General features: G+C 41.3%; 15 protein-coding genes and 2 non-coding genes across 17 annotated transcripts; 7 read left to right on the forward strand and 10 right to left on the reverse strand.

Moving 5' to 3' along the window:
• Positions 1-185: 185 nt before the first annotated feature.
• On the reverse strand, positions 186-5,237 carry SPO14 (phospholipase D; the record flags this gene model as incomplete). The annotated part of the gene is made up of 1 exon (XM_033911763.1): positions 186-5,237. One exon carries the CDS (start codon positions 5,235-5,237, stop codon positions 186-188), a length of 5,052 nt encoding a protein of 1,683 aa, XP_033767654.1.
• Positions 5,238-5,736: 499 nt separating this feature from the next.
• On the forward strand, positions 5,737-6,546 carry DAL80 (Dal80p; the record flags this gene model as incomplete). The annotated part of the gene is made up of 1 exon (XM_033911764.1): positions 5,737-6,546. One exon carries the CDS (start codon positions 5,737-5,739, stop codon positions 6,544-6,546), a length of 810 nt encoding a protein of 269 aa, XP_033767655.1.
• A 233-nt stretch (positions 6,547-6,779) lies between these two features.
• DID2 (Did2p) lies at positions 6,780-7,394 on the forward strand (the record flags this gene model as incomplete). Its single annotated transcript, XM_033911765.1, has 1 exon — positions 6,780-7,394. One exon carries the CDS (start codon positions 6,780-6,782, stop codon positions 7,392-7,394), a length of 615 nt encoding a protein of 204 aa, XP_033767656.1.
• A 146-nt stretch (positions 7,395-7,540) lies between these two features.
• On the reverse strand, positions 7,541-9,478 carry CAF4 (Caf4p; the record flags this gene model as incomplete). The annotated part of the gene is made up of 1 exon (XM_033911766.1): positions 7,541-9,478. The coding sequence occupies one exon, from the start codon at positions 9,476-9,478 to the stop codon at positions 7,541-7,543; it is 1,938 nt and encodes a 645-aa protein (XP_033767657.1).
• A 254-nt stretch (positions 9,479-9,732) lies between these two features.
• Positions 9,733-10,644, reverse strand: SPC34 (Spc34p; the record flags this gene model as incomplete). Its single annotated transcript, XM_033911767.1, has 1 exon — positions 9,733-10,644. The coding sequence occupies one exon, from the start codon at positions 10,642-10,644 to the stop codon at positions 9,733-9,735; it is 912 nt and encodes a 303-aa protein (XP_033767658.1).
• Positions 10,645-10,848: 204 nt separating this feature from the next.
• On the reverse strand, positions 10,849-12,075 carry KAE1 (tRNA N6-adenosine threonylcarbamoyltransferase; the record flags this gene model as incomplete). Its single annotated transcript, XM_033911768.1, has 2 exons — positions 10,849-12,016; positions 12,059-12,075. The coding sequence occupies 2 exons, from the start codon at positions 12,073-12,075 to the stop codon at positions 10,849-10,851; spliced, it is 1,185 nt and encodes a 394-aa protein (XP_033767659.1).
• A 99-nt stretch (positions 12,076-12,174) lies between these two features.
• SPAR_Ktrna14D lies at positions 12,175-12,246 on the reverse strand. The gene has a single exon. It is a non-coding gene; the product is annotated as a tRNA-Asp (tRNA).
• A 1,783-nt stretch (positions 12,247-14,029) lies between these two features.
• On the forward strand, positions 14,030-15,838 carry GAP1 (amino acid permease GAP1; the record flags this gene model as incomplete). Its single annotated transcript, XM_033911769.1, has 1 exon — positions 14,030-15,838. The coding sequence occupies one exon, from the start codon at positions 14,030-14,032 to the stop codon at positions 15,836-15,838; it is 1,809 nt and encodes a 602-aa protein (XP_033767660.1).
• An 817-nt stretch (positions 15,839-16,655) lies between these two features.
• On the forward strand, positions 16,656-16,728 carry SPAR_Ktrna15A. The gene has a single exon. It is a non-coding gene; the product is annotated as a tRNA-Ala (tRNA).
• A 112-nt stretch (positions 16,729-16,840) lies between these two features.
• SPAR_K02460 (uncharacterized protein) lies at positions 16,841-17,599 on the forward strand (the record flags this gene model as incomplete). The annotated part of the gene is made up of 1 exon (XM_033911770.1): positions 16,841-17,599. The coding sequence occupies one exon, from the start codon at positions 16,841-16,843 to the stop codon at positions 17,597-17,599; it is 759 nt and encodes a 252-aa protein (XP_033767661.1).
• Positions 17,600-18,180: 581 nt separating this feature from the next.
• Positions 18,181-19,263, forward strand: UTH1 (SUN family protein UTH1; the record flags this gene model as incomplete). The annotated part of the gene is made up of 1 exon (XM_033911771.1): positions 18,181-19,263. One exon carries the CDS (start codon positions 18,181-18,183, stop codon positions 19,261-19,263), a length of 1,083 nt encoding a protein of 360 aa, XP_033767662.1.
• Positions 19,264-19,552: 289 nt separating this feature from the next.
• Positions 19,553-20,368, reverse strand: SHB17 (sedoheptulose-bisphosphatase; the record flags this gene model as incomplete). Its single annotated transcript, XM_033911772.1, has 1 exon — positions 19,553-20,368. The coding sequence occupies one exon, from the start codon at positions 20,366-20,368 to the stop codon at positions 19,553-19,555; it is 816 nt and encodes a 271-aa protein (XP_033767663.1).
• A 299-nt stretch (positions 20,369-20,667) lies between these two features.
• Positions 20,668-21,999, forward strand: UIP5 (Uip5p; the record flags this gene model as incomplete). Its single annotated transcript, XM_033911773.1, has 1 exon — positions 20,668-21,999. One exon carries the CDS (start codon positions 20,668-20,670, stop codon positions 21,997-21,999), a length of 1,332 nt encoding a protein of 443 aa, XP_033767664.1.
• A 71-nt stretch (positions 22,000-22,070) lies between these two features.
• On the reverse strand, positions 22,071-22,613 carry SPAR_K02500 (uncharacterized protein; the record flags this gene model as incomplete). The annotated part of the gene is made up of 1 exon (XM_033911774.1): positions 22,071-22,613. The coding sequence occupies one exon, from the start codon at positions 22,611-22,613 to the stop codon at positions 22,071-22,073; it is 543 nt and encodes a 180-aa protein (XP_033767665.1).
• A 232-nt stretch (positions 22,614-22,845) lies between these two features.
• On the reverse strand, positions 22,846-23,697 carry PLN1 (Pln1p; the record flags this gene model as incomplete). Its single annotated transcript, XM_033911775.1, has 1 exon — positions 22,846-23,697. One exon carries the CDS (start codon positions 23,695-23,697, stop codon positions 22,846-22,848), a length of 852 nt encoding a protein of 283 aa, XP_033767666.1.
• Positions 23,698-23,997: 300 nt separating this feature from the next.
• NAP1 (histone chaperone NAP1) lies at positions 23,998-25,251 on the reverse strand (the record flags this gene model as incomplete). Its single annotated transcript, XM_033911776.1, has 1 exon — positions 23,998-25,251. The coding sequence occupies one exon, from the start codon at positions 25,249-25,251 to the stop codon at positions 23,998-24,000; it is 1,254 nt and encodes a 417-aa protein (XP_033767667.1).
• A 197-nt stretch (positions 25,252-25,448) lies between these two features.
• Positions 25,449-25,850, reverse strand: FMP46 (putative redox protein; the record flags this gene model as incomplete). The annotated part of the gene is made up of 1 exon (XM_033911777.1): positions 25,449-25,850. The coding sequence occupies one exon, from the start codon at positions 25,848-25,850 to the stop codon at positions 25,449-25,451; it is 402 nt and encodes a 133-aa protein (XP_033767668.1).
• Positions 25,851-26,263: the final 413 nt, after the last annotated feature.

The raw sequence follows: 26,263 nt of genomic DNA on the forward strand, positions 1-26,263 counted from the left end.
TATAATATATATATATATTGAAGTATAAAAATGCAATCAGTAACAAGAACAATGATGATACCCTGTTGACCAAGAATGTATCGCGTAAACTTGATTATATATCAATATTGAATGCTTTTAAGAGATAAAAAAAATATACACTGGGTTGATGGGAAGGTAAAATTCCTGCTTGCTTTGATATTCCTTTAATTGTAGATTTCCATTGGTGAGAGTCTATCCGAGTTAAAAATCCAATTTCTACTCTCAACTTCTTTAGCTAACCATTCGGTTGGGAAAATGACCAAATGACCGTGGATCCTTTCCAAAATTCTCTGCGCCGTATGTTTATCAAAAACCTTTTGGTTAAATCCGTACAGCAAACTGCCGGATAACTTCATTCTCAATTCAGCGGCTTTTCTCATTTTTTCTTTTTCCCTCTCCTTATCTACAACATTTGTAGTTGTATGAATAATATTTTCTGCTTCTAAGTCAATCAGCTTCTCCTGGTTTATTTGAAATTCTTGTTCTAATTCAGTAAATTCTCCATATTCTTTCCAATTCTGTACAGCATTATCGGGTTGACAATGAAATACTAACTTGTAGAGTAGTGTATTTCTTAGCGCAATAGTAAACCATAACCCTTCGGAAAACGAAGAAATAAGAGGGTCCTCAAAGGAATATGGATCAATGAAGTTCAGTTTCAATAACTCTTCCTTTTTCGCGTCATCAATTTCACCACTGTTGAAGTTAGTAATCTTGGGAATTATCTGAGAAAGTAGATCGTCCAGTGAACTATCATCTAATTCTTGGTTTTTCAAAATATCTTCATGTAGTCTATGATATTCGTCGCCTTCGCTATCCTGTTCAACATTAGTGCTTTCTCCTTCATTGTTCTTTTCGTTCAATGGTAGACTATTAGACCCATTTTTGGTACTCTCCGTGCTTGAACTTAAATGTCTTCTCATATCTTTGATTTTCTTCAATCTCTGTACCTTTCTTTCGTCAAGTTTATGAGACAAATATTGCAAGTAGCATATCCTTTTTAGCATACTCCATTTGTTTCTGTTCGTAACAGTTTTATCCGTGAGATACATTTCCAGATCTTTCTCATCGGGCAAGTAATTTGAAAATCCCTGTGGCATTTTGGATTTTATCACACCTTTATTGTCGAGAACTTTTGAGGCCATTGATTTCAATGCCCACTCCTTTAGCTGTTCAGTTGCGTCAGCCTTAAATTTTTCATTAGATTCCTTTTTCCAACCATCCGGACCATAACCGTCAACTTCTTTTTTGTGTTCGCTATTCTTTCTTAATCTTGGATCCGTGCTTAAAACTTTGTGGTCTCTTATACCGACATTTTCGATGCCTGCTCTGTGGTTGAATGTTAGTCCTAAAGATGCGAAGCCGTGTTTGGGCAATGGCGTTTTCTTACGGGATGATTTACCATGATCCACAGAATTGAAAAGTTTTTCATACACATTTTCAACTTCTCTTCCTCCTTCCTTTTCGTTTATGCCACATTGAGCGCTTTCATCATTGATACTGTTTCCATAAATATTTTGCCATTGAGAACTGAATTTACAACCGAAGGTTTCACGATAACCTAACTCAATCATAGCGGAATCTATCATTTCCCGTTCATTCCAATTGTTACCATTATCACCCTCATTGTTTAGGGTATGAAGCGTTTTATAATTCTTCGTAGCTAACTTTTCAAATCTTTCGAATTTCTTTTCAACAAACTCAACAAGATCTACATCACAACCCAAATGTTCCCTCATTAAACGTTGCCTTAACTCCCATGGGAATTTTCCCGCGTAGTACTCGTCACCATTCATTTTAGTCTTTACCAAGTCGGTATCTCTGATAACAATTGCTACCTCACTATCTCTATTACCCAATTGTGATCTTTCGTTAATGTTAGCAGACCCTATAATACATCTTCTATCGTCAGCAATCATAATTTTAGCATGAACGTAGAGCTGCTCGGTAATCAACCTTTCATTTGGCGCAAAAGTTGACCATTTTCTCAGTGAAAAAAACTGAATATACTGAGCTGGGTCAATATTCAATTTCTTCAGTTTACTAAAGATAGAGTGTTCACCTCTCGAAATCGATTGATATTGAAATTGCATAATTAAACGAAGACTTGAAGCTTCTGCAGTATCTACTGGAGAATCAAAACCTGGCATTAGCGGGATAAGAATGAAGGCTTTCCAGGGTTTGTTTTCCTGATTAGCTTTGACAATTCTATCAACAAGAGCATCACCAATTTTATTCAACACGCAAGTACCATTCCAGGTAGTTGATGTAATGAAAAATTGATTTTCAATATAAATAAAGTGTTCACTTTGTTCAATCAACTTCAAGTAGGCATTTTGAATCGAACATTCGGTTTCCTTTAACCCAAGTGACCAATTCCCAGCACTTCTAAGTATTTGAGTTTCACAAGTCGATTTTTCACGTAGTATTTCAAACATCGGCAGGCTCTTCAGTTCCTCGGCAGTTAAATCTGAAGGCGGGGTTAGTAATGGAGTTAACCTACTAGGCCTCTTGGCTCTCAATAAGTAATTCCATCTTTGGACAAAATGCCGAGCTAAGTCTCTGGCTGGCTCACCCAAAGTCATCATTTGCACATCGTGCCATGGCATCCTCGGAATAACTTTTCTATCATACATTGATTCGAATGGTTTATCCAAATCATGGAAATCGGCAATTCTAGCATTTGAATAATCCTTACCAGGATAATTCTGATCTAGTAAAGATTCTGCATCATCTCGTAAAACGTGTTCAAAAGTATCATATCTACCATAACATAAATCTGTACCACCAATGAATGCAAATGTTTCATCAATAACGACAAATTTTTCGTGATGTGCCCAAAAATATGTATTCTGTAGCCATTGGTTAGGAGACCTTATAATATGTATATTTGGATGTAAATTTAACATAGAATGTTTAGTCCAAAGACTGTCAGTCCCAACAATATTCCCCACGTTTCTATAAATCACGATAAAAATTTTGATACCTTTTTCGGCACAACTTTTTAACATACGATCAATTCTGAACCCTTGGTTGCCTTTCACTGGACGTCGCAAGTACAATTCAGGAGACAGCCACCAATCATGGATATATATGACATCTTTTGCCATTAAGAGAGCTTCGCTTAGCGACCAAAAATAATCACGCCCATCCACCAAAAATTTGCAAAACGAATTTGTTCTGACGGGTGCAAAACTACCAAATCTGTTTGGTTTTGACCAGGGTGTTGAGGTAGACATTTTAATAATCGAACCCATCCATTGCTTTAATGAACTCTCTGATTTACAAATAATTTTCAGCTTCCTTTCGCTATTTTCTAAAGTCAGCAACAATAGTTTTGAAGATATATTTGATTTCTTTTTTTGGTGCGCTTTCGAACTCGCATTCTTGTCTAGGATATTATTGGCGTGGTTGTCAGTATTAAATTCTTCTAATTCGTCATTGATTTCTAAGTTTGGATCATGTATTATCCAGTTAATTTCATTTTCATTATCAAGTATATTATTCTTGTTCCCAGAAAACCTAACCTTAAATTTCCAATCTATTAAGAATACGTCTAGAGGGGTTGTCGAAGAAAGATCAGACACATAAGTGAGGTAAGAATTTCTTACCAGAAACCATTTGGTTGTATGTCTATCAATCATATCTTTAAACGCATGTTTACCAAAATGAGAAACCCTCCAACCCTGAGCTTTGGCGGTAGATCTAATTACTAAATATCCCTGCTTGCCCTGGAACCCACTTTCACGACTCAATAAATTACCTAAAGGAGATAATTCGTAAAATTCAAACAATCTATTTGCATGAGGTCTTAAACACAATGCAATATTCAGTAGTCTCAAATATCTTTCTAATCTCAAATGGATCGGTTGGGAGAAATCATCAGGTTCGTCAATCAAGTCTTGTAAATGTTTCATCTTTACGTTATTGATATTAAACTCAGAAATTTCAGAAGATGATAAAGTTTCTAACGATGTAATGTTGCTGGCACTATCGTTACCGTTATTTTCCGATGTATGAGGAGCTGAGGCTGGAGAGGATGATTTATTTTCCGCTTTTCTCTCGAGCACATTTCTCTCCTTAACCATTTCTTTATAATGGGGAAAATGTGGAAGTTGTAACGAATGATATCTGTTGTTATCACTATAGAGCTTGCTTATAGTGAGTTGCTGGAATGCGACGATTTTCAGTTTGTGATGTAGTGACTTGATATCTTTATAGCTTCTTATAATAGACCATTTGAGCCTGCTTTCATCAATCCCATATTCTAAGTGTATTTTAAATAAAGAATTTTCGTTCCTACCATACATGAATTCTGCCACATTGGATGAAATGCTTATAATGCTGGATCTCCTTGGAATAGAAGGTCTTCTATCAGAATCGTTGCTAGTATTGTTGTTGTTATCGTGATGATTATGGTTACTATTGGTGATATCCAAAATGTTGTTGTCATTTTTCAAAGGGGACACTCTTACATCCAGCTTAGCTAATAGCAGAGGTGCCCTCCTCTTACCATGTTCATCCCTCAGAAATTGTGTGCTTGCGAACAATGAGGCTGGGCACCCTGCCAATAACGAATCCAATAGATCAGAGGCTAGTCTTTGCGTGTACAAGTCTTCTTCCTTCACTTGTTGATGCTGATGCTGGTTGTGGCGATGGCCGCTTCCAGCGGGTGTGGCAGAGTTTACGCTAGATTTCAATCTACCAATGGCTGAGATTTTTTTAAAAGCATGACCAAACTCTTTCTTCCAGCCATTAAACTGCTGCTGGGTGTAAGCTACTGAAGAGGGACGCCTTTGAAGGTTCTTTGCTTCCTCTCTTTTAGAATTCCGCTTAGAATGAATGTTATTGTTACTGCTATGGAGATTGTTATAGAGCCGGTGCATATTTTCCTCATCAGAACCTCGGCGAGGATCATGTTCAATAGACAGCATAAGATGGTCTAACGAGTGATTTGGCGACACATCACTCAGATTTTTATCTACAAAGGATTTGGGCAACGCATGCTTCCTCTCGGCCTCCTTGTCGTTGGGAGTTCTTCGCTTGTCTCTTTGCAAGCTGCTACTCAGGTTGCCATTCTCAGGCAACTGCCGCAATACTTCTTGGTCGTCTAATTCATCTGGCCTTGAATGTACCCCATCTACTTCTTCAATGATCGATCCATCTGTGTGAGGTGGGGCGAAGTGAGTTCCAGACGCTGTTGACACGTTGGACATCACGCTCGTTTATGCCTTTCTATTCTTCTTGTGTACGTACCTCTCAAATGCGTCGTCTAAATTAACAGCAACCTATCCGGCCTATATTATCCTACTAATTTTCACTAAATCTTTCCCTAAGGCGTCTTCATCATAATGTTTGTGTCTTTTGTTCAACCCACAGGGCTGTAGCAATCTTCACCCGTTTGTCGTTGATAACGAGTTTCTACCTTATCGCTTATCACTAGTGCTAATCAAACAGCAAAGAATGCTTGATAGAATCCGATCTTTGGCTTATCTCGCTGCATTGTGGCGGCATCCCTGGACTGTAATCAGCAACTGTTGCTTAGTATATATACATCCAGCGTCAGTTTGAGTTTGGATGCATCCACAGTTACTGTTGTATCGATTTTTTTTTGGTTATTCTTTTTAGGAATGTAGTAATTTTGTATTACTGAGGGGGATTGTTTATCTACCGTCATACTATATTATTATATCATATCATATTATATACAAGAGAATGGTGCTTAGTGATTCGTTGAAGCTGCCCTCGCCTACACTTTCTGCTGCTGCTGGAGTGGAAGACTGTGATGGAGAGGACCACCCCACGTGCCAGAATTGTTTCACAGTCAAAACACCCCTATGGAGAAGAGATGAACACGGTACTGTTCTCTGTAATGCATGTGGCCTTTTCCTGAAGTTGCACGGGGAACCAAGACCTATCAGTTTGAAGACTGACACCATTAAGTCAAGAAATAGGAAAAAACTGAATAATAACAACGCGAACACTAATGCCAATACCCATTCTAACGACCCAAATAAAATATTCAAAAGAAAGAAGAGACTGCTCACAACTAATAGTGGTTCGTTGCCCACCAATAACCCCAAGGTTTCCATTCTGGAAAAATTCATGGTGAGCGGATCCATTAAACCGCTATTGAAACCGAAGGAAGCCCTCCCCAATACAAAGGAGTGCACCACACAGCGGGGAAAATTCTCTTTGGACCCCTGCGAACCTGGTGGGAAGAACTACCTCTATCAGATCAACGGTTCAGATATATACACGTCGAATATAGAGCTGACAAGGCTGCCCACCTTGTCGACGCTATTAGAACCCTCACCTTTTTCAGACTCTGCTGTGCCAGAAATAGAACTGACCTGGAAGCTACATAATGAGGAGGAAGTAATCAAACTAAAGACTAAGATAAGCGAGCTGGAGCTGGTGACGGACCTATACAAAAAGCACATATTCCAACTGAACGAAAAATGCAAGCAATTGGAAGTGGAACTACACTCTAGAGCCTCAGTACAATCTCACCCGCAACTTTGAGAAGGGCCATAGCGTTTATTACAGTATAAATATTACAGAAGATATTATATATATTTTAGTATGATTTAGTGACACTTATTATTGATAAACGGGTAACGCACTGCCATTTGTTTGATGCTAGAAAAAATTGCCCCTAAAGAAATGATAAGAATAAAAGCGCATCAGTATAAGGATGGTTGGATGAAAAGTGAACTACTTTAAACTTTTAGCAAGTCTAACAACCCATCGAAAAAATGTCACGTAATTCTGCAGCAGGTTTAGAAAACACTCTTTTTCAACTCAAATTTACATCAAAACAACTGCAAAAGCAAGCAAATAAAGCCTCAAAAGAGGAGAAACAGGAAACCAACAAGCTTAAACGTGCCCTCAATGAAAATGAAGAGATATCTCGTATATATGCATCCAATGCTATAAGAAAAAAAAATGAACGATTACAACTGCTGAAGTTGGCATCCAGAGTGGATTCAGTCGCATCAAGGGTGCAAACTGCCGTGACAATGAGACAGGTGTCTGCATCCATGGGACAAGTTTGCAAAGGCATGGATAAGGCATTGCAGAACATGAATCTACAACAAATAACTATGATAATGGACAAGTTCGAACAGCAGTTTGAAGATTTGGACACTAGTGTCAACGTGTATGAAGATATGGGTGTGAATTCTGATGCTATGCTGGTGGACAATGATAAAGTGGATGAACTAATGAGCAAAGTTGCTGATGAAAACGGCATGGAATTGAAGCAAAGTGCAAAACTGGACAACGTTCCAGAGATAAAGGCGAAGGAGGTTAATGTTGACGACGAAAAGGAAGATAAACTTGCACAAAGGTTAAGAGCGTTGAGGGGCTGAAAAACCTGCCAACAGTTCATACATTTCCCCACCTTTATGTTCCTACTACATTATGTATGTACGTTATATATGCTGTACATAAATTGTATACTAAAATTGATAAAAAAGTAAAATTTCTTATATATGTCAAATTCTCTGTCCCCTCTCTAAAGTGTCCATACGTTAATGTCTCCATTGTTGTGCCCGTTAATGAGAAATCCGTCTTTATACTTTACAATAGCAATTCTTCTACTCAGCTCATCCCCGTCCAGTGAATGCGGTGGTTCAGGGGTCATCCAATGCTCATCGCGCTCCATGTTGAAGACATTGACCCCTCTCTCGTTTGCACCAACAGTAATTAACTTACCATCGAAATCTAAGGAGGATACGGGTAAATCATACGCGATTACGTCAAGTATTGAGCTTGTCCTCAGATCCCAAATTCTTACACTATTGTCTACCGAACCTGTTACTAGTTTTTCAGAGTCGAACTTCAAACCTGTGATTCCATCAGTATGGCCTTCTAGCAATCTTACTGGTTTGCCAACTCTTAAATCCCATAGTCGCACAATACCGTCTTTTGTTCCTGTTGCTAATGCTGAGTTGTAACATTGGAGTGCTCCTATCATTGGTGCTTCAGTGCCAGGTAAACGTGTATAATTGTTTAAGGAACGCGCAGGCATTTTAATGTCGCTGTATGTAGGTGTGAAAATAAGGTCAAGTTGTTGAATACATTTCCCCGTCGCCAAATCCCAGTGGAATATTTTCTTGTCCTTAGATCCGCTAACTAAAGCTTCCGAATCAAAGGATAGGGCTGTGATTTCGTCGTTATGTAATTCAAAATTATGGATACATGGTGTAATAATCTCTTCTGTATTCTGTTTCAATGGACTGTGGTCCAAATATAGCTCCCTACTAAGATTTAAGTCCCACAATTTCATAGTGGCATCTTTACTTCCAGTAATTAACATATTGGAGTTTGTCTTATCTAGCTGCATACAGTTGACCGTAGCGAGGTGACCAGGCAGCTCTCCAACTTGCCCTCCATGGTTCAAATCCCACACTTTTACTATACGATCCTGGTAGCTTGATGAGCATAACGTTCCCCATGGCATATCAAAATCCAGTGCGGTTATGCTGTTTCCATGCTCACCATGGGTTATTGTCATTCTGAAAGCCATTGAATTTCGACTATGCGATTCTGTAGTAGTATTCATTTTATTGTTTTTGGCCTGGCTTTTTTCATGGGGCCTCTTATAAAAACCTTTCAACCTTGTATCGTTAGTTTCATCATCATTTAGCGACGATACGGGTTCTTTATTTTGTGTAGAGGATGAGGATTTGAACAACGTTTCTTCTTCCAATTTCATTTGTACGCTCTTTTCATGATTGGCTTCCAAACTATATTCCTTGATAAAATCTATTCTATCCTTTATCAGTATTACGTCACTCTCAAGATTGGTAGACTTACTATCAATATTTTTTACCCTTTCCAGGATCTTCAATTTCCTGGAATTTAGTTCATTAATCATGGAATCTAATCTAGTCAACTCGTCCATTTCTAACGTTTTTCTGATTGACAGGTTTTCCACGTTAGTTTTCACATCCTGAAGTAACCGTGTTAGGTCATTGCTAGAGTATGTTTTATTCACGAAATCAGTGTTAATATGTCGTAATAGAACGTATTCTTCCTCATCATTATTGATAGCCTCCTTTACATCATCTACCAGCAGTCCTTGTTGAATAATGGAAACAGTGGCTTTGAATCCTTCAAACAAAGAAGGTAAATTCGTTTCAGCGGCACCGATGGGTAGCGGGTATCGTTGCTTATCCAAAGAAGCGAGTATTCTGAAAGTTGTCGCAGAGTCTGCATAATTGTTTTGAAAGAAGAAAATTCCCATCTGTCCTATCTGGGCATCGTTTACTCTCTCGGTCCAAGTCAATTTTCTGAACAGTAGTAGTTTGCAAAGAAATTTGTAGATAGGGCTCGTTATATATTTTTGGAATTGTTGTTGCCCTAGTATAGCATGTGGCAGCTTAGTAAGTATTATTTCAATTGGTTTAGTCACCAGAGAGTTTCCTCCTCTAGCATCTCCTGAATTCATATAGAGATATTGTTTCCTACTATTGTTCGTCGGTAGCTTGATATATCATCCATTGTTTGCCTTTTTTTTTTTAAGATTTTTTTTTTCCATTGCGATGAGAAAACTTTATATTAAAAACATGATGCTACATGCTTTGACAGCAGATGGCCCATGGTGCATCCACCAATTCGGCTTTATACATTTAGATATAAGCTCATGCGTACATATATGATTTGCAGTTATCTATGCGTGGGGAACCAGGACAAGTGAAATGTCTATTCTCGAGCGGAAGTGGTTTCCTGCTTTTGCAAATTGGTCAATTCCATTTCCAGCCGCCTAATTTCATCTTTTTCTTTGCGAATAATCTTAGCAACATCGTGAGAAGAAGAAGGGTGGTACTGTGACATAGTCTTTAAGCGATCATCTTGAAGCAAAACCTCTTTCTTGATGAACCGGAGCTTGGAAGACAGTTGTTCATAGTTATGGTACAATTGGTCGTAATCCTGTTTGAACTCCGTTAGTGGCCATAAATCAGTTACTTCTGCCATAACTTTAAGAATCAAATCAGTTGGAAAGTCCTCCACAAAGATAGTTTTCCTTCTTTGGTTGTTGGACTCTTCTTCCATGAGCACACTTCCATTTTCCAAAGCATATAAGAGTCTTTGAATTTGTGGATCATCCTTGAACACGGCTGATAGTGCTTTGAAAGTACCTGAGCTTGAATTCGAAATGACCGAGGATCCGATAAGATCTGTATCAAAAATAAAACTGTTTAAACCGCCGCCACTTGTAGTGGCAGTTCTTCTCCTTTTATTGTTCAGATCGAGACGATCTTTGTTCAAATAAACTTCCTTGGGCACGTGGATGATCGGTTTTTCACCTGGTTTGCCCAGCCTTCTATTTCTTTTCATATCCGTATCTCGTTTGTTTACATAGTCAAATACTCCCTCTTTACCGTCTCTACGTGAAACGGATTGCTTCTCGGGGTTGACTTTGAACAGAAGATAAGCCTCGTCGTGGTTGCAGTCCTTTATTAGTCTAGTAATGTCTTTCCTAATGTTTGCCTTGTTGCTGGCTCCCTGTAGGATGGCATTATGAAATATTCCTGGTGGCTTGAAATATAGCGTAGACATGGAGTCTACTGCCCTGTTTATATCGTCTATACATCCATCCAAACTTTCAGCCATTCTGTAGCCGCTTCTTCTTATCCTGTTGTATGATAGTCCATTTTTTAGTTTTGTTTATTAACAAATAACTATTTTCAATTGTTTCTTGCTCATTTTCGCGCTTCCACAAGGCGCATACAGTATTGTAGTGAAATATATATACATACATCATACATATATATACATTCACACTGTGACTATAGGCTTGAGCTTAAATAGGAATTGTTAATCACGCCAGGCTGCGTATACTTCGTCAGTTCTAAATTTTTGTGTGACTACAGTTTCAGAAAAGTCCTTCACGGTGCCACCCATTCTATACTCTAGTAGCCCTGCTTGTGCAATCATAACTCCATTATCGATACAAAACCTGTTATCTGTAGCATGCAACTGCCCATTGGCTCTGTCTTTACACATTTGCGCCATCATTTCTTGTAGTCGCACGTTGCAGCCCACACCGCCTACGATTAAAACTTGATTAGAGTTAACGTGAGCCATAGCCCTTTCCGTTATCTCAACAAGCATGGCAAACAGGTTCTCTTGCAAGGAATAGCAAAGATCCTCCACAGTTACTTTTTGCTCGCCCGTTTTCTTGTCAAATAGAATCTTATTTTTCTTATTGCCCTTAAATAGGTCCTTGGCCAGCAAATCGATGGAAGCTAAGATACCGCTCATCGAAAGATCCATTCCTTTTACTGTGTATGGAAGTTCTACCAAGTTCTCCTTGTGAGGGGCCCTTTTGGCTAACTGCTCGATGTTGTAACCAGGCGATGGCTCATTAGGTATCTTTAGAGTTCTTGCAAATCTATCAAGACAATTACCGATAGCGATATCAAGCGTTTCACCAAAGATCCGGTACCGCTTCTCCGAGTATGCAATAACCTGTGTGTTTCCCCCACTTACATATAGTACCACAGGGTTCTGAGCTTTGGTGATTTCCCTTCCCATTTCGATGTGGCCAATGCAATGGTTTACACCCACTAGCGGCACGTCCCACAGCAAGGAGCACGTTCTGGCGGCAATGACAACCGAATGCAGGGGTGCTCCCATCCCAGGGCCTTTGGTAAAGCAAATTACATCAATGTCTAATGTGGGGTTCTTGATGCCAGCTTCGGCCAATGCTTGTTTGATGAGTCTTACACACCAATTTCTGTGGTGCCTTGCCGTGTCACGAGGCAAAAATCCCTCCCCGGGAGGTGTCACATATGTGTCTCTGATATTAGAAAGCATTTCAGCCTCACAATCGTAAGATAGGTCGCTGTTGGCATGTTTAGGCAGAAGCGGGTGCTTAATTATGCCAACGCCCAGTTTATTTGCGGAACCTTCGAGCCCAAGCGCAATATAATAGTCTCTACCATTTTTGGGCGGGATAGTGTTCAAATTGACCATTTTGCTCCTGATTGCATTGGAGAGAATGTTGTAAATTCCTTTCACATACAAGATAGATACACGCATCGCTGCACGAAGCTAAAATGGCTACTTTCGAACTCATCATCATGCACTTCTACATTCCGTATGAAATGATCACAGGATGAGGTAAAAAGTAAAGAAAATCTCCGCGACGGGGAATTGAACCCCGATCTGGCACGCGACAAGCGCCCATTCTGACCATTAAACTATCACGGAACGTTATTTGATAAGAGCGGGAAATGGTTGAAACACTCTAAGACACGTTCAACGCTGCAGGTTAAATATCAGCAATTCCTTAAGATGGTATCCGCTAACTGAGAATTTGGTGAATAATTAGATAATTGTTGGGATTCATTGTTGCTAACGGATATAATATTACGTATACAGAATATACTAGAAGTTTGTTGGAATGAAATTCTAACATCATCTATTTACTACTATATTATCACATGCGGTGCAAGAGGATGGCATAAAGATTGAGAAACAGCCATCCAATCTAATGGAAGCTCAAATGCAAGGATTGATAATGTAATAGGAAAATGAATGACAAGGTATAAAAGGAAAGAAGATAAAATAATAACACTATGTAGAACTATCGATTCCCTTTTGTGGATTCCTATATCCTCGAGGAGAACTTCTAGTATATTCTGTATAAGTAATATTATAGCCTTTAGTAACAATGGAATCCCAACAATTATCTAATTATTCACCCAATCCTCAAAGTTCTTCTCGGGGATATTTGAATCCATAAAAGGATATCGATAACTCTACATAGTAATATTACTTTATCTTCTTTCCTTTTGTACGTTGACATTCATTTTCTTATTACATTATCAATCCTTGCATTTCAGCTTCCATTAAATTTGATGTCTGCTTCTCAATCTTCATGTCATCTTCTTACATCGCTGGCAACCAGCTCGAAATCACATGCTTTAAACAAATCGTTCGTCATCTTCGACAAATTTATCGTTTTGGTTAATGTTGGCCCAATATAGATGAATTATTACTACTCAAGTGGAAGGGCACACTGCGTTACCCGACTGGAAGGCAAGGGTGGTAGCTCGAACGCTGCGAGAGAAGTAATGTTGTGATGTGCCAGAGCATAGGTAGATAGATCGATATAGACACATTCTATTGAATTAGGCACAGCTCTCTGTCTTTTTGATGTTTGAATTAAAATCCTACGACTCACACACACACACCATTCACTCTTTTCTACCGATCAAATGCCTCGCCCCTGCTTACGTAACCTACGACAATAGATTAGAAATATGTGTGCCAAGGACAATAAGTTGTATTCCCACCGGTCGCACTTTTACTTACTGCCCTGTATAGATCGATTTGACATCAGACACAAAGGATTATAGGGGTTGCATTAGTTCCGTCAGAGACACAGTCCCACTTTCCACTGGTCCGCTGATTACTTTTCACTGATCCGGTGAAATTATGGCTCTCATTTTCGTCATAATACCTGTTTTGGGACATCTTTTTCTTCAGCCGATCGCTTATCTGCTTTATAAGGCCGTAATCAGTGACCGTCCCTCTTGATAAGATCCCGTTGGTGCCGTACCGCTATCAGGCAGCCTCGCTAATCTATGCAGCTAAGTCACATTTTACATATCTCTCGAGTAAGATAACGGGAACTTGATACGGTAACTGATAAGATTTCTACATTGTCAGTTTGGATGCTTTTTCTTACGTCCGATTAGCTTATCTTCTGGAGCAACCGGCTATTTACCTCCTCATAGTAGATTAAACATGATAAGCACATAGTCGGGGCAACACAGTTCTTCCCGCCGGAATTTGCTCTAGTTGGGACATATAAAGATGAAGGTGAAATCTGTTTAAGTGGATGACATTGCCATTATTTTTTTCCTCCTAGCTTAATTTTTCAATTCCTTGTATACGAAATCTTGTTTTCTTATTAGCCTTAATACAACAAAAGTAAAAAAGAATAGATCAAGGACAGCAATATTACAAAAAAAAGGAAATAAAAAAAATGAGTAATACTTCTTCGTACGAGAAGAATAATCCGGAAAATCTGAAACACAATGGTATTACCATAGATTCTGAATTCCTTACTCAGGAACCTATAACCATTCCTTCAAATGGGTCCGCCGTTTCTATTGATGAAACAGGTTCAGGGTCCAAATGGCAGGATTTCAAGGATTCCTTCAGGAGGGTAAAGCCTATTGAAGTCGATCCTAATCTTACAGAAGCTGAAAAGGTGGCCGTCATCACTGCTCAAACTCCGTTGAAACACCACTTGAAAAATAGACATTTGCAAATGATTGCAATTGGTGGTGCCATCGGTACTGGTCTGCTGGTTGGGTCAGGTACTGCATTAAGAACAGGTGGTCCCGCTTCGCTGCTGATTGGATGGGGGTCTACAGGTACTATGATTTACACTATGGTTATGGCTCTGGGTGAATTAGCTGTGATTTTCCCCATTTCAGGTGGTTTCACTACGTATGCTACTAGATTTATTGATGAGTCGTTTGGTTACGCAAATAACTTTAATTATATGTTACAATGGTTGGTTGTGCTGCCCTTAGAAATTGTCTCAGCTTCCATTACTGTGAATTTTTGGGGTACGGATCCGAAGTACAGAGATGGATTTGTCGCACTTTTTTGGGTTGTAATTGTTATTATCAATATGTTTGGTGTCAAAGGTTATGGTGAGGCAGAATTTGTCTTTTCATTTATCAAGGTTATCACTGTCGTTGGATTCATCATCTTAGGTATTATTTTAAATTGTGGTGGTGGACCAGAAGGTGGTTACATTGGTGGTAAGTATTGGCATGATCCTGGTGCATTTGCTGGTGACACTCCCGGTGCAAAGTTCAAGGGTGTTTGTTCTGTTTTCGTTACTGCCGCCTTTTCCTTCGCCGGTTCAGAATTGGTTGGTCTTGCTTCCAGTGAATCCGTAGAACCTAGAAAGTCCGTCCCTAAGGCTGCTAAACAAGTTTTCTGGAGAATCACCTTATTTTACATTTTGTCGCTGCTAATGATTGGTCTTTTAGTCCCATATAACGATCCAAGTTTGATTGGTGCCTCCTCCGTGGATGCTGCTGCCTCACCTTTCGTCATTGCCATTAAAACACACGGTATCAAAGGTTTACCAAGTGTCGTTAATGTGGTCATCTTGATTGCTGTGTTGTCTGTCGGTAACTCTGCCATCTATGCATGCTCCAGAACAATGGTTGCCCTGGCAGAACAAAGATTCCTACCAGAAATCTTCGCTTACGTCGACCGTAAGGGTAGACCACTGGTGGGTATTGCTGTTACATCTGCATTCGGTCTTATTGCATTCGTCGCCGCCTCCAAAAAGGAAGGTGAAGTTTTCAACTGGTTACTGGCCTTGTCTGGGTTGTCATCCCTTTTCACATGGGGTGGTATCTGTATTTGTCACATCCGTTTCAGAAAGGCATTGGCCGCCCAGGGTAGAAACTTGGATGAACTGTCTTTCAAATCTCCTACTGGTGTTTGGGGGTCCTACTGGGGGTTGTTTATGGTTATTATTATGTTCATTGCCCAATTCTACGTTGCTCTGTTCCCAGTAGGTGATTCTCCTAGTGCAGAAGGTTTCTTCGAAGCTTATCTGTCCTTCCCACTTGTTATGGCTATGTACATCGGACATAAGATCTACAAGAGGAATTGGAAGATTTTTATCCCAGCAGAAGAAATGGACATTGACACTGGTAGAAGAGAAGTCGACTTGGAGTTATTGAAACAAGAAATTGCAGAAGAAAAGGCAATTTTGGCCACCAAGCCAAGATGGTATAGAATCTGGAATTTCTGGTGTTGATGAATTAAAAGTCCGTATAAAGACTTTATTTTTAGATAATATAATAAAAATATTTATTTCTCGTCATTAATCTAAAAAAATGAATAAAGGTAAACGTTTATACTTGTATAGTTTCCATGCACTAAAAGATAAATTACTATATGAAAGAAAGATAAGCATTTTTTTTTTACGTTTTGTTCATGTTTTCAGAAGTGCGAACATTTCAATTTCAAGATGAGGGAAGAGGGTGCTTGATTTCGGTGGAATTACCTAATTAATACAACCAATCAATATAAGCTGCCCGCCTTCGGTTTGATATCTCAATTGATTCCGATTAAATCCGCTGGTAACAGTTTTGTTTCATACAAAACTAATCTCCCTTCACCCTCCTTACACTTATTTAACCTTGGGGCCCCGGAGTTTCCCTTTTTCCGCCACTCCGATAACTAAGCTTTGCGGTTTCACTGCCTGTCAAACATTTTCCTGCAATCAATGACATTTAAAACGTAATTGCCAAAAAAAAAGTTAAATCATGATTAACTTTCACTGCGGCTTCGCCGCTTTCCTTATGGGGAAATCCCCTCTTATGATCTGGATATAAGCCTTAACATTGACGATGACGAACGCACAGATGCGGGGGATTAAACAGCTAATACAAAACTATTAGTAAGAAGCTAGCGGATTGGGAACGGTAGCTTTTAACTTGAGTTGAATTTCTCCCACTCTGTTTGATGACGTGTCACACATTCTCGAGAGATCAGTGCAGATATCAAAGGAATAAAGTTTGGGTCAAAGGAATAAATCCCTGCTCATAGGAACCAACTAATATAGTTATACTGGGCGTGTGGCGTAGTCGGTAGCGCGCTCCCTTAGCATGGGAGAGGTCTCCGGTTCGATTCCGGACTCGTCCATAAATTTTTATCTACATTTTTTTTCCTCTCTCCGAACCTAAGCTTTTTTTTTTTCACTACTTTTATTAACTAAAACTCATTTCAAAAGAGATCATGCACAAAGAGCGCTGACATGAGTGGTGAAGATTACATGACCAGCGATGACGAGAATGACGCCGAAAAGAGATATGTAAGGCCAATCTTCGTAAGAAAGCGCAAGGGAGAAGAAGACGACGCTGACACTAGCACAGACAATGATCACCACTATCACCACCACCCATGTGACAGACCCGAGAGGCCATCGCAGCGTCAAAACGAAAATACGCAAAGTAACACCATACGGCTTGTACCAGTGACGATGAGCACGGTGAAGTGCCCGCTGAAAAAAAAGAAAAAGAAGAGCATGAGCACAAGTAGTCATGATACTACCCTTTTCGAGTACGGTGAAAGCATAGCAGGTTACAAGTGCGTTACGACCGAGAGGGAAATAGACCGCTTGAAACAGAGAAAAGAAAGCGAAAGCACGAGTGAAAGCGAAGTCGACGTTTTCGCCTTTGACCAGGCAAATGGCAGCGAAGCTAAAGTCGAAGCCGAAGAACGTTACGCACGGGTTATCCGACAGTATTGGCGCATGACTAAAGATGAGCCGGCCATCTTACCGCTGCCGGATACACCTACCCTAGCGGCTGTCACTTTAGATATGATCAACGAGTACAATGTAGCACAATTCTACACAATGAGCAGTGCCTTGATGGATGCAAGCCGAGTAGACCTAATCCGCCGCGACAGAATCCGGTGGCACCCGGACAAGCATCGTTATCATAAGCCCAAAGTCACAAAATTGTTTCAGGCCATTAACGGCTTGTGGGAGCAAGTAAAGACCGAGAAGTAAGAATAAAAAAAAACTGGAACTAGACCCGGCGCCGCCGGGTCTAGGCCCTTCAATGTGCTAGAATACACAGCGTACCTGGTTCCTTGTGCCTAGATCTCGAGGCCGCGGCACTGAAAAAGCCCTTTCTTTTCCAGATCGGGAAACCTAATGAGCCCACAAAAAGAAAGGTGGGTGTGGTGTTGACGTTTTGCCACTTTTGGCCAAGTAGGTCTCTCTGCACGGCCCGGCCCGGGTCGTGCGGAAAAAGAAAAAAAGCAGAAAAAAACAAAATTTTTCCTTTTTTTCGCCTTTGTTTCTCCTGATTCGGGTATATAAGTGAATACCATCTAATACGTTCCCTTCTCGAGATCTCGGCGTCTCCCAGATCAAAGCTCAGCACAGATTAATAAACTGCACATTTACACTCCTTTCATCGGTAACTAAGAAGAAAAAAAAGTACGACCACACAATCTCTAGTGTATTCATTCCTTAACTTTCATTTATTTTTTATTCATTCATTCATTTTATTTGAATATAACCAACTACTAGTCCTTCCTTTAAACTAAATTTTACCCTCCCTTAATTTTTAAATAAATTACACTATGAAATTATCTGCTCTATTAGCTTTATCGGCCTCCACCGCCGTCTTGGCAGCTCCAGCTGTTCACCATAGCGACAACCACCACCACAATGACAAACGTGCCGTTGTTACCGTTACCCAGTACGTCAACGCAGACGGCGCTGTTGTTATTCCAGCCGCCACCACCGCTACCTCAGCGGCTGCTAATGGGAAGGCCGAGTCCGTTGCTGCTGCTACCACTACTTTGTCCTCGACTGCCGCGACTACCTCTGCCGCAGCTTCCTCCTCCTCATCATCATCATCTTCCTCCTCTTCAGTTGGTTCTGGAGATTTTGAAGATGGTACCATTTCCTGTTCTGATTTCCCATCTGGACAAGGTGCCGTCTCTTTGGACTGGTTAGGTCTAGGTGGCTGGGCCTCTATCATGGACATGAACGGTAACACTGCTACCTCTTGTCAAGACGGATATTACTGTTCTTACGCTTGTTCTCCAGGCTATGCCAAAACTCAATGGCCTTCTGAGCAACCTTCCGATGGTAGATCTGTTGGTGGGTTGTACTGTAAGAACGGTAAGTTGTACCGTTCCAACACTAACACCAATAGCTTGTGTGAAGAAGGTCAAGGTTCTGCCCAAGCTGTTAACAAGGCCTCTGGCTCCATTGCTATTTGTGGTACTGATTATCCAGGTTCCGAAAACATGGTCGTTCCTACCGTAGTTGGCGCTGGTTCCACCCAACCAATCAACGTCATCAAGGAAGACTCCTACTATCAATGGCAAGGTAAGAAGACCTCTGCTCAATACTACGTTAACAACGCTGGTGTCTCTGTGGAAGATGGTTGTATCTGGGGTACTGAAGGTTCTGGTGTCGGTAACTGGGCCCCAGTTGTCTTGGGTGCTGGCTACACTGATGGTATCACTTACTTGTCCATCATTCCAAACCCAAACAATAAAGAAGCCCCAAATTTCAATGTTAAGATCGTTGCCACCGATGGCTCTACCGTCAATGGTGCTTGCTCTTATGAAAATGGTGTCTACTCTGGTTCTGGCTCTGACGGTTGTACCGTTTCAGTCACTTCCGGTTCTGCTAACTTTGTCTTTTACTAAGCCTATTTGCCTTGAATATTGCAAATTTGCTTTTGCTACGCTTTTACTAGTACTCTTTTTACTCCGTTCATTTTATGGTTTATTTTTCAATTAGTTCGTTTTTCCCACAATACAAAAAAACAAAGTCCTTTGTACTATTCCTTTATTTCAGTATTTTTTTCTTTTTAAGATACCACTAGATATTATCATATATAGCATTATATTATATAACGTAAAAAGTCAAGAAAAAAAAATGTTTTTATCACTTTCTATAACCGCATATCTTTCTTTTTGCATTCTGCACGTTTGCTTACACATCGCCATGTTGGGATTCCTCCTCTGGTGGCGAGACAAATGGACCTGCTAGTTCCAATGCAGGTTCGTCAATGTTGTGATGAGCATATGACAAAACACCAATCCCACCGGCGTCCAATAAGAAACATGGATTGTCTATCAAATGTCTGTAAGACTCCAACTTCACGTATGGAACCGTGTCGTCATCATAGGACTTGACATTTTGAATTTCCTCAATCGTCTCACATTTCTTTTGCACGCCCAGTCCAAACCAGATAGCAGCATAATAACGCAATGCATGGCCGTGTGCAAAGACCATGATGTCTGATGCTCTGCCTTCACTCTGGTGCTTGCGGTGCAAGTTCTGGATTCTGGCAATAACACGGGATAGTCTCAACCCAATTTGCTGAGTAGTTTCACCATTCTCACACCCGTCTCTCCAGATATTCCATGGCCTCTCTTTGTCCAAACCGCGCGACTTCCTCAATTCAATGATTTCCCGAGTCAGCATCCCTTCGTAGTCACCGTACTCCCACTCTCGCAAGTCGTCGTCCACCACCACACGGATCTTGGCTCTTTGCTCGTCGCTCAATGGCTTCAAAACCAAGTCCACAGTTTGTCTGGCACGCAAACGTGGGGAGGTGAAAATATAAGTGATATTATCTGGATTCAAGAACTGATTATTGCGGAAAACACTCTCACCGGTTCTCAACATTTGGCCCTCACCGTAGGGCGTTAACGGTAGATCTGTTAAACCAGTATACTGGCCCGACTTGGACCACTCAGTTTGACCGTGTCTAACAATGATACATCTGGGGGTTAGCGAAGGCATTGTTGCTTGCAATTATGTGTAGGTACTTTCCTATCCAACAAGTTATGAACAAAGTTTGCTTATCTGAGCTAATTTTTTCATTCTTTGTCCTATAAATAATAATGGAAAAAAAAAAACTCATCGCGTGGTTGAACAGGAAATACAATGACAGTGAGTAAGCAGTGGAAAATGAAAGATTTACATGTTATATGAGCAGATTGTTTTCCTTCATATTTTTTTTGCATTTGTCTATCTTTGAGTTTGGATAGCAATCGGACAGTGAATAGTTTCTAGCGTGAGTGCTTTCTCTTTCAAAAACAATGACAAGAGATGTAAGGGCAAAGAAACTGGCCATATCGTTATTGATCTTATCATTGTTTCTAATATTCCAAATAGTGGCCAAGATTTATCTCCATAATGGTGATCAGTACAATACAGAGGCTAATCCCTTTGCAAGAAGAAGATCTCATGTAACGCGTGTGCCCAACCATGACGCTAGTTTATCTATACCGTATTTGGACAAGATCAACCAGTTTTGGCATGTGGGGGGTGCCACGCAGATTAGAAATGCCCAGTCGATTAAACTAACACAGGATCGTGATCAAGATAAACACGGACTAGTATTGTCCAATGGAATTGGTGACAACACCATCAATGACTTTGAAATTGTTTTCAAGTTCAGGGTTTCTCACAACCCCACTACTCAACTCACGGGTGATGGAATGTGTTTTGCCATTACGCCTGAGAATGGGTTTCTCACACAGGATTTAAAGTCGTCGTATGCGAAAAAGCAATACATGATGAATTCTCAGGGTGTCATAGGCGATGATACAGATCTCATGGGATTCCCGAAGAATTTACCTGGGCTATTTATTGTCTTGGACACGTATCGTAACCGGGGCCACGACCATAAGGAGGTGCCCTTTATAGACGTCTTTATAAATGTGGCCCCAGAAAGCGATTGCTACGACATCAACAGTGATGGCGAACTGAGTACATCGCTACGGCTCAACTCAAAAGGCCACATCAAACTTAAGAAAAAAGCCCTGTGGAATCAAGTCACGAAACTAAGAATAATATACCTTGAAAGTATAAGCTTCCTGAAGATTGATATTCAATACGCCAAAGAGGGCAACTACTGGATTGAGTTGTTCCAAACAACCGAAAACCTGTACTTACCCAAAAATATGAACACGGGACAGAGATACATCGGCTGTAGTGCATTAAACGGCCAATTAACCGAGACAGCGGAGCTGCTGGACGTATCCACTAGTGAATTTCATTGGAACGACAAGGACGAGTCCATCGAGGATACCTATGATTACGCAAAGGAGGCTGAGCTATTCTTGGAGCAGGAATTTGGCGAGATCCTCGACAGGGAACCCGATGAGTTCACCAAGTGGAAAATGATCAAAGCTCAACCAAACATCAAGACAGGGTCACAGCTAACTGAACAACGCGTTCCAAACAACCTTCACTCCCGATTGTTCAAAGCGGTGCTGACCCTCTGGCATTATAGTGAGATTTTGTTATTAATAATCGGCATTTATCTTATTTCTGTTTGCATAAGAGTTTTCCAAAGAAGATTCAAAAAAATTAGATACAGAAAACGAAGGGCAGGCTCGCACTCTGTGGGGCTACTGCCCATGTAGCATTGCATAGGCACGCACATACATACATACACAAATAATACAATATAGGACGTTCATCTCAAGGGGCCAATTCATGGTCTTCTTGTAGTAGTGTTACTTGCGTTCGACGGCGGGAGAGTCCTTGACCGATCGAGTATACTCTGTGGTGGAATGGCCAGAACGCTGGAGTTCGTCTCAAGCGTTCTGTTAGAAAATATGGTGGGCCTGGTAGACTGTATTGAGTGGATATCCGAGAAAGTGGACGACTTCACTGATGAGGAACAAAATGACACTAAGGGAATAACACTTGCATTGTCATGCTGCTGCTGCTGCTGCTGTTTCATTTTGTCTGTTGGTGGCTCATCCCATGCCACCCTATGATTTCCTTCATCATCAGATTCGCTCGACTGCAACGAATTTTGATCAATCATTGGTCGCAACGACGAGCTGATAGTCGTTCCGTCCGAGTCCAACTCAGTGCGTTTGGCTCTTGTGGGGCCAGCCCTAGTGCCGTGTCTTGGTTTACTGCTCGGGACCGATGCGTTGGTAGTTGTGGTGGTGTTGTTTATAATTTTTTTCACCCAAACTGAAAGTTTATTTCTTCTTCCCTGGGATGTGTGATGATTGTTCGACATGCTAGGACTTTCCCTTGGCACTATGTGTGTTTGCTTTTACTGTTTTTTGATCCAACCATAAACAATTTTTTTTTTTTCATTTTTTTTTTTCTTTGGTATTTAATTGTATGTAATGCTCGAACAGCAACATATATAATAGCTAGCAAACGATAGATGAAAGAATAGAATAATAACAAATAACTATATAAGGGTGGGAGAAGAAAAGTCACGCACAACTAGCGCAGAAAAATTACTAATTGGTTGAAACAGCCGCAGGCTTGGAGTTGGCTTGGTCCTCTCTTGCAGCCTTTAGCTTTTCAATAGTGGCATTGCCCAGATCCAACCCGGTGGATACGATGGCTTTAGGGACACTTTCGGACTTGCTTAAGTTGTTTTCGTACACAGTGGTGAAACGTTGGTAGGTCTCGTTCAGCTTAGACTTGGTTGGATCGATGTACACGGACTGCAACTTATCAGTGGTGGGCTTCACTATAGCGTCATACTTCTCTTTGGCCAGGTCCTTGGTTGGGTCGATGTAGTTAGACTTGACCTTGGACTGGATCTCCTGCGACATACCTCTGGTCGTTGAAGACAACTCTGCCACGTGGGGCAAAGAAGAAGTGTCTGTGACCTTGTTCTCTTCACCGGAGGAGCCGATTTCCTTCGATGCGTTAGAGCCTTGCAAATGTAATGGCTTGATTAGGAACTCCCTCAACAAAGTATTAGAAATGTTGGCGACGTAGTCGACAAAGAACCACACCAGCCAGATCCCTGGCGTGTTGGAGTGTGATTTCCAATTGTACAACAAGCCGTCGACACCCTCCTTGAATACCAAGAGGTTGATTAACTCATCCAACTTGAAGGCTCCCTCCTTCCCGGCAGCAACAACTTGCTTCACCAGACGAGGAGAGCCGGATGATTCGGAAACCCACTGGTTCACAGATCCCAAAACAACGAGGTTGAAAGAAATCAACCTCTCCACGGGTGGTAGAGATTCTGCATATTTGAGAAACTTGGATAGAGCTGGGTATCTTTGCAGATGCGACCAGGTTGCTTGTGGCAATTCCACAGATGGTTTAGAAGGTGAAATAGATGATTCAGACATAATTTGCACTACGGTTCTGGAGAGTGAGTGATGGTTATTGATCACCGATACATTCCGTTATCTATCCTTTTATAACCCTTGTTGCTAGATTATTAAATCCGAAAGAATACGATCATCCCCCACGGCGGAAAAATCCAAGCTATTTATATTATTATTGTCACCATCTACATCTACTTACAGACGCTCTAACATATATTTCAGCATAGACATTTATATATTCATTATACATCTATATATGTATAAATATGTGTATAAATATGTGCATGCGGATAAGAAAATTCTAGAAGAAGTGGGGCCGGATCATGACTGTTTGCATTCAGGGGCCTGTTCTGGTTTGCCAGCAAAATCATCCTGTTCTTCAGCAGATTCCCCATCGTCGTCCTCCACGTCGTGATCATCACCATCGTCATCTTCGTCGTCTTCGTCCACTTCTTCTTCCTCCTCCTCAAACTCGAATTCCAAGGCTGCGCCAGTAAACCAGTCCACGGCTCTAGGAATTAGCTTGTCTTTGAGTTGCTCACCAATAGAATAGTCTAAAGCTAGACGTTCTTCGAGGTCTTCCTCTAGCTCCTCGTCTTGGTCTTCGTTTTGGATCTTTGGAGGGTCGAAGAAGTTGAAAAAGGACTCTATAGGGGTGATCTTCTCGATGGTCCTCACCTGCTTGGTGGTCTTGTTTCTTTGTTTGCGCATTTCGAGGTCCACGGTGACGTTGTGGGTGTTGTCCTTCCAGCTGATCTCGCAACCTTCTGCATGGTCGTAGATAAAGTCACCCGAGTAGCCCAGCTCCTTCTGGTAGAAGTAGGTCTTGCACAGAGTGTCGTTGGTAAAGAATGGGTTGGCGGAAGAATCAAATTTGAACGACAGCTTGAAACCGGGTCTACCGTCCGTCAAGTATTCCAGGCCAATCTCTTGCAGATATTCCAGGACTTCCGCATCACGGTCAGTGATCGTGTCGCAAACGATGGGCAAGTTCTCCAACGCGGTCAGCCAGAATGAGGGGATTCCCTTCACCTGGTCCTCCTCAGAATCCTTTTGGCCATCCTCTTCTTCGTCCACTAGCAACTCTGTCTCGTTTAATGACTCCACAATCTCTTGGCCCTTCGCGATCTGCTCCGGCTTGGGTTGCTCCTGTCCTGAAATAATTCTGGACCGCTGCTCCCAAATGGGCTTGTACTTCTGCAGAAACTTGTTCTCTAGCTCAAACATCTCGACCTGAAATTCCTTTTCCACTTCAAATAGCTCGCTTTGTAGCGTCTTCAGGCTCAGCAGCTTTTCCTTAACGTTCTTGGGAAGACCCCCCACATATCCGCTATCCTGGCCCACCAGCGAACCCAGTCTGTCTTGGATGGACTGTAACAACAGGGGTTGGTTAGCAAGGATGTCCTCCTCGTTGATGGTGCCGATCTTATCGTCCTGCTCCTGTGCCTGGGCCCTAACTGGGTTCCCGTTTTTCAAATAGCTCGGATTCAGGACCGATGCTGGCGTATTGTGAGGCGTTGGAGCGTTGTCGATCTGCATCGACGACTTGGGCTTCGTTCTGATAGGGTCTGACATATTCTTACGATTTGCTCTTGGCGCCACTGATCCAATAAGTCCTCATGATCCACCATCACCTGCCACTTTTGATCCCAAACACTGCTATTTAAAAGGAAAAATTTTCCTGATTCCGCGGGTAATACCAAAACGTGACCCAGCATTATTAAAATATGTATGTATTCAATATAGTGGTATATATAGATGGTATATAGGTGCTACTTGCGTTGAATTATGTGTTCGTCAATGTCTGCAGGCTCATTCCCCACTAGCTTGTTTTCCCAGTCGACCCATAGCGCCTCCTTAGGGTTCCACAGTCCCTTCTGGACACACTTCTGGAGGTCCATTCCGAACGTCGGGTCCGTGTGCTTATATTTAAGCACTGAATCAAGCTTTGGGATCTGCCTTTGCAGCGAAACTGGGCCTTGCGGGCACGATGTTCTCATGTATTGCAGCTGGTCCCACGTGGGAAAACGGTTGGCGATCTCAACGTCGAATCGATGAGAGACGTCTCCCTTCAGCAACTGGAGGCATTTCTGCGACTTGATATTGGACGCGATGTCGTTAGTAAACAACGAAATGGTACGTGGCTGTCTCTGCAATGTTTTCCAGAATGACATTATTTTGCGTAGCGTTTGCGATGTTCAGGTCTGTTATTTCTATTTGCACTTTTCTTAACGTTCTCTCTTGGTTTTATATGCCCCTTTCCAAAGTTTGGTGGAGACCCCGTATATTGAGTGCCCGTGCCCAATCAAGCTGAAGCCAGGCTGACAGAGAAGAAGAGGTCAAGAACCATCGAAACCAACAACATATTTTTACCAGTAGCTTGGCCGCAACGATTGCATCAGAGGACAAGAACAAAATTATAGAGATGCAAGAGCATGAAAGAGAAGGGAGCGCTCGGCATGTGCTGAAAGTGTCTACAGTGTAGGTGTCCCGCTGCCAAATAGGTTATGGAGCATTGCACGATGATGTATAATGCACTGCAAACTGCCACGCTGGGATAGTCGTTTCTCACTTCTTTCTTTCACTT

The sequence above is a fragment of the Saccharomyces paradoxus genome, chromosome XI (genome assembly GCF_002079055.1).
Source record: "Saccharomyces paradoxus chromosome XI, complete sequence".
Lineage (NCBI taxonomy): Eukaryota > Fungi > Ascomycota > Saccharomycetes > Saccharomycetales > Saccharomycetaceae > Saccharomyces > Saccharomyces paradoxus.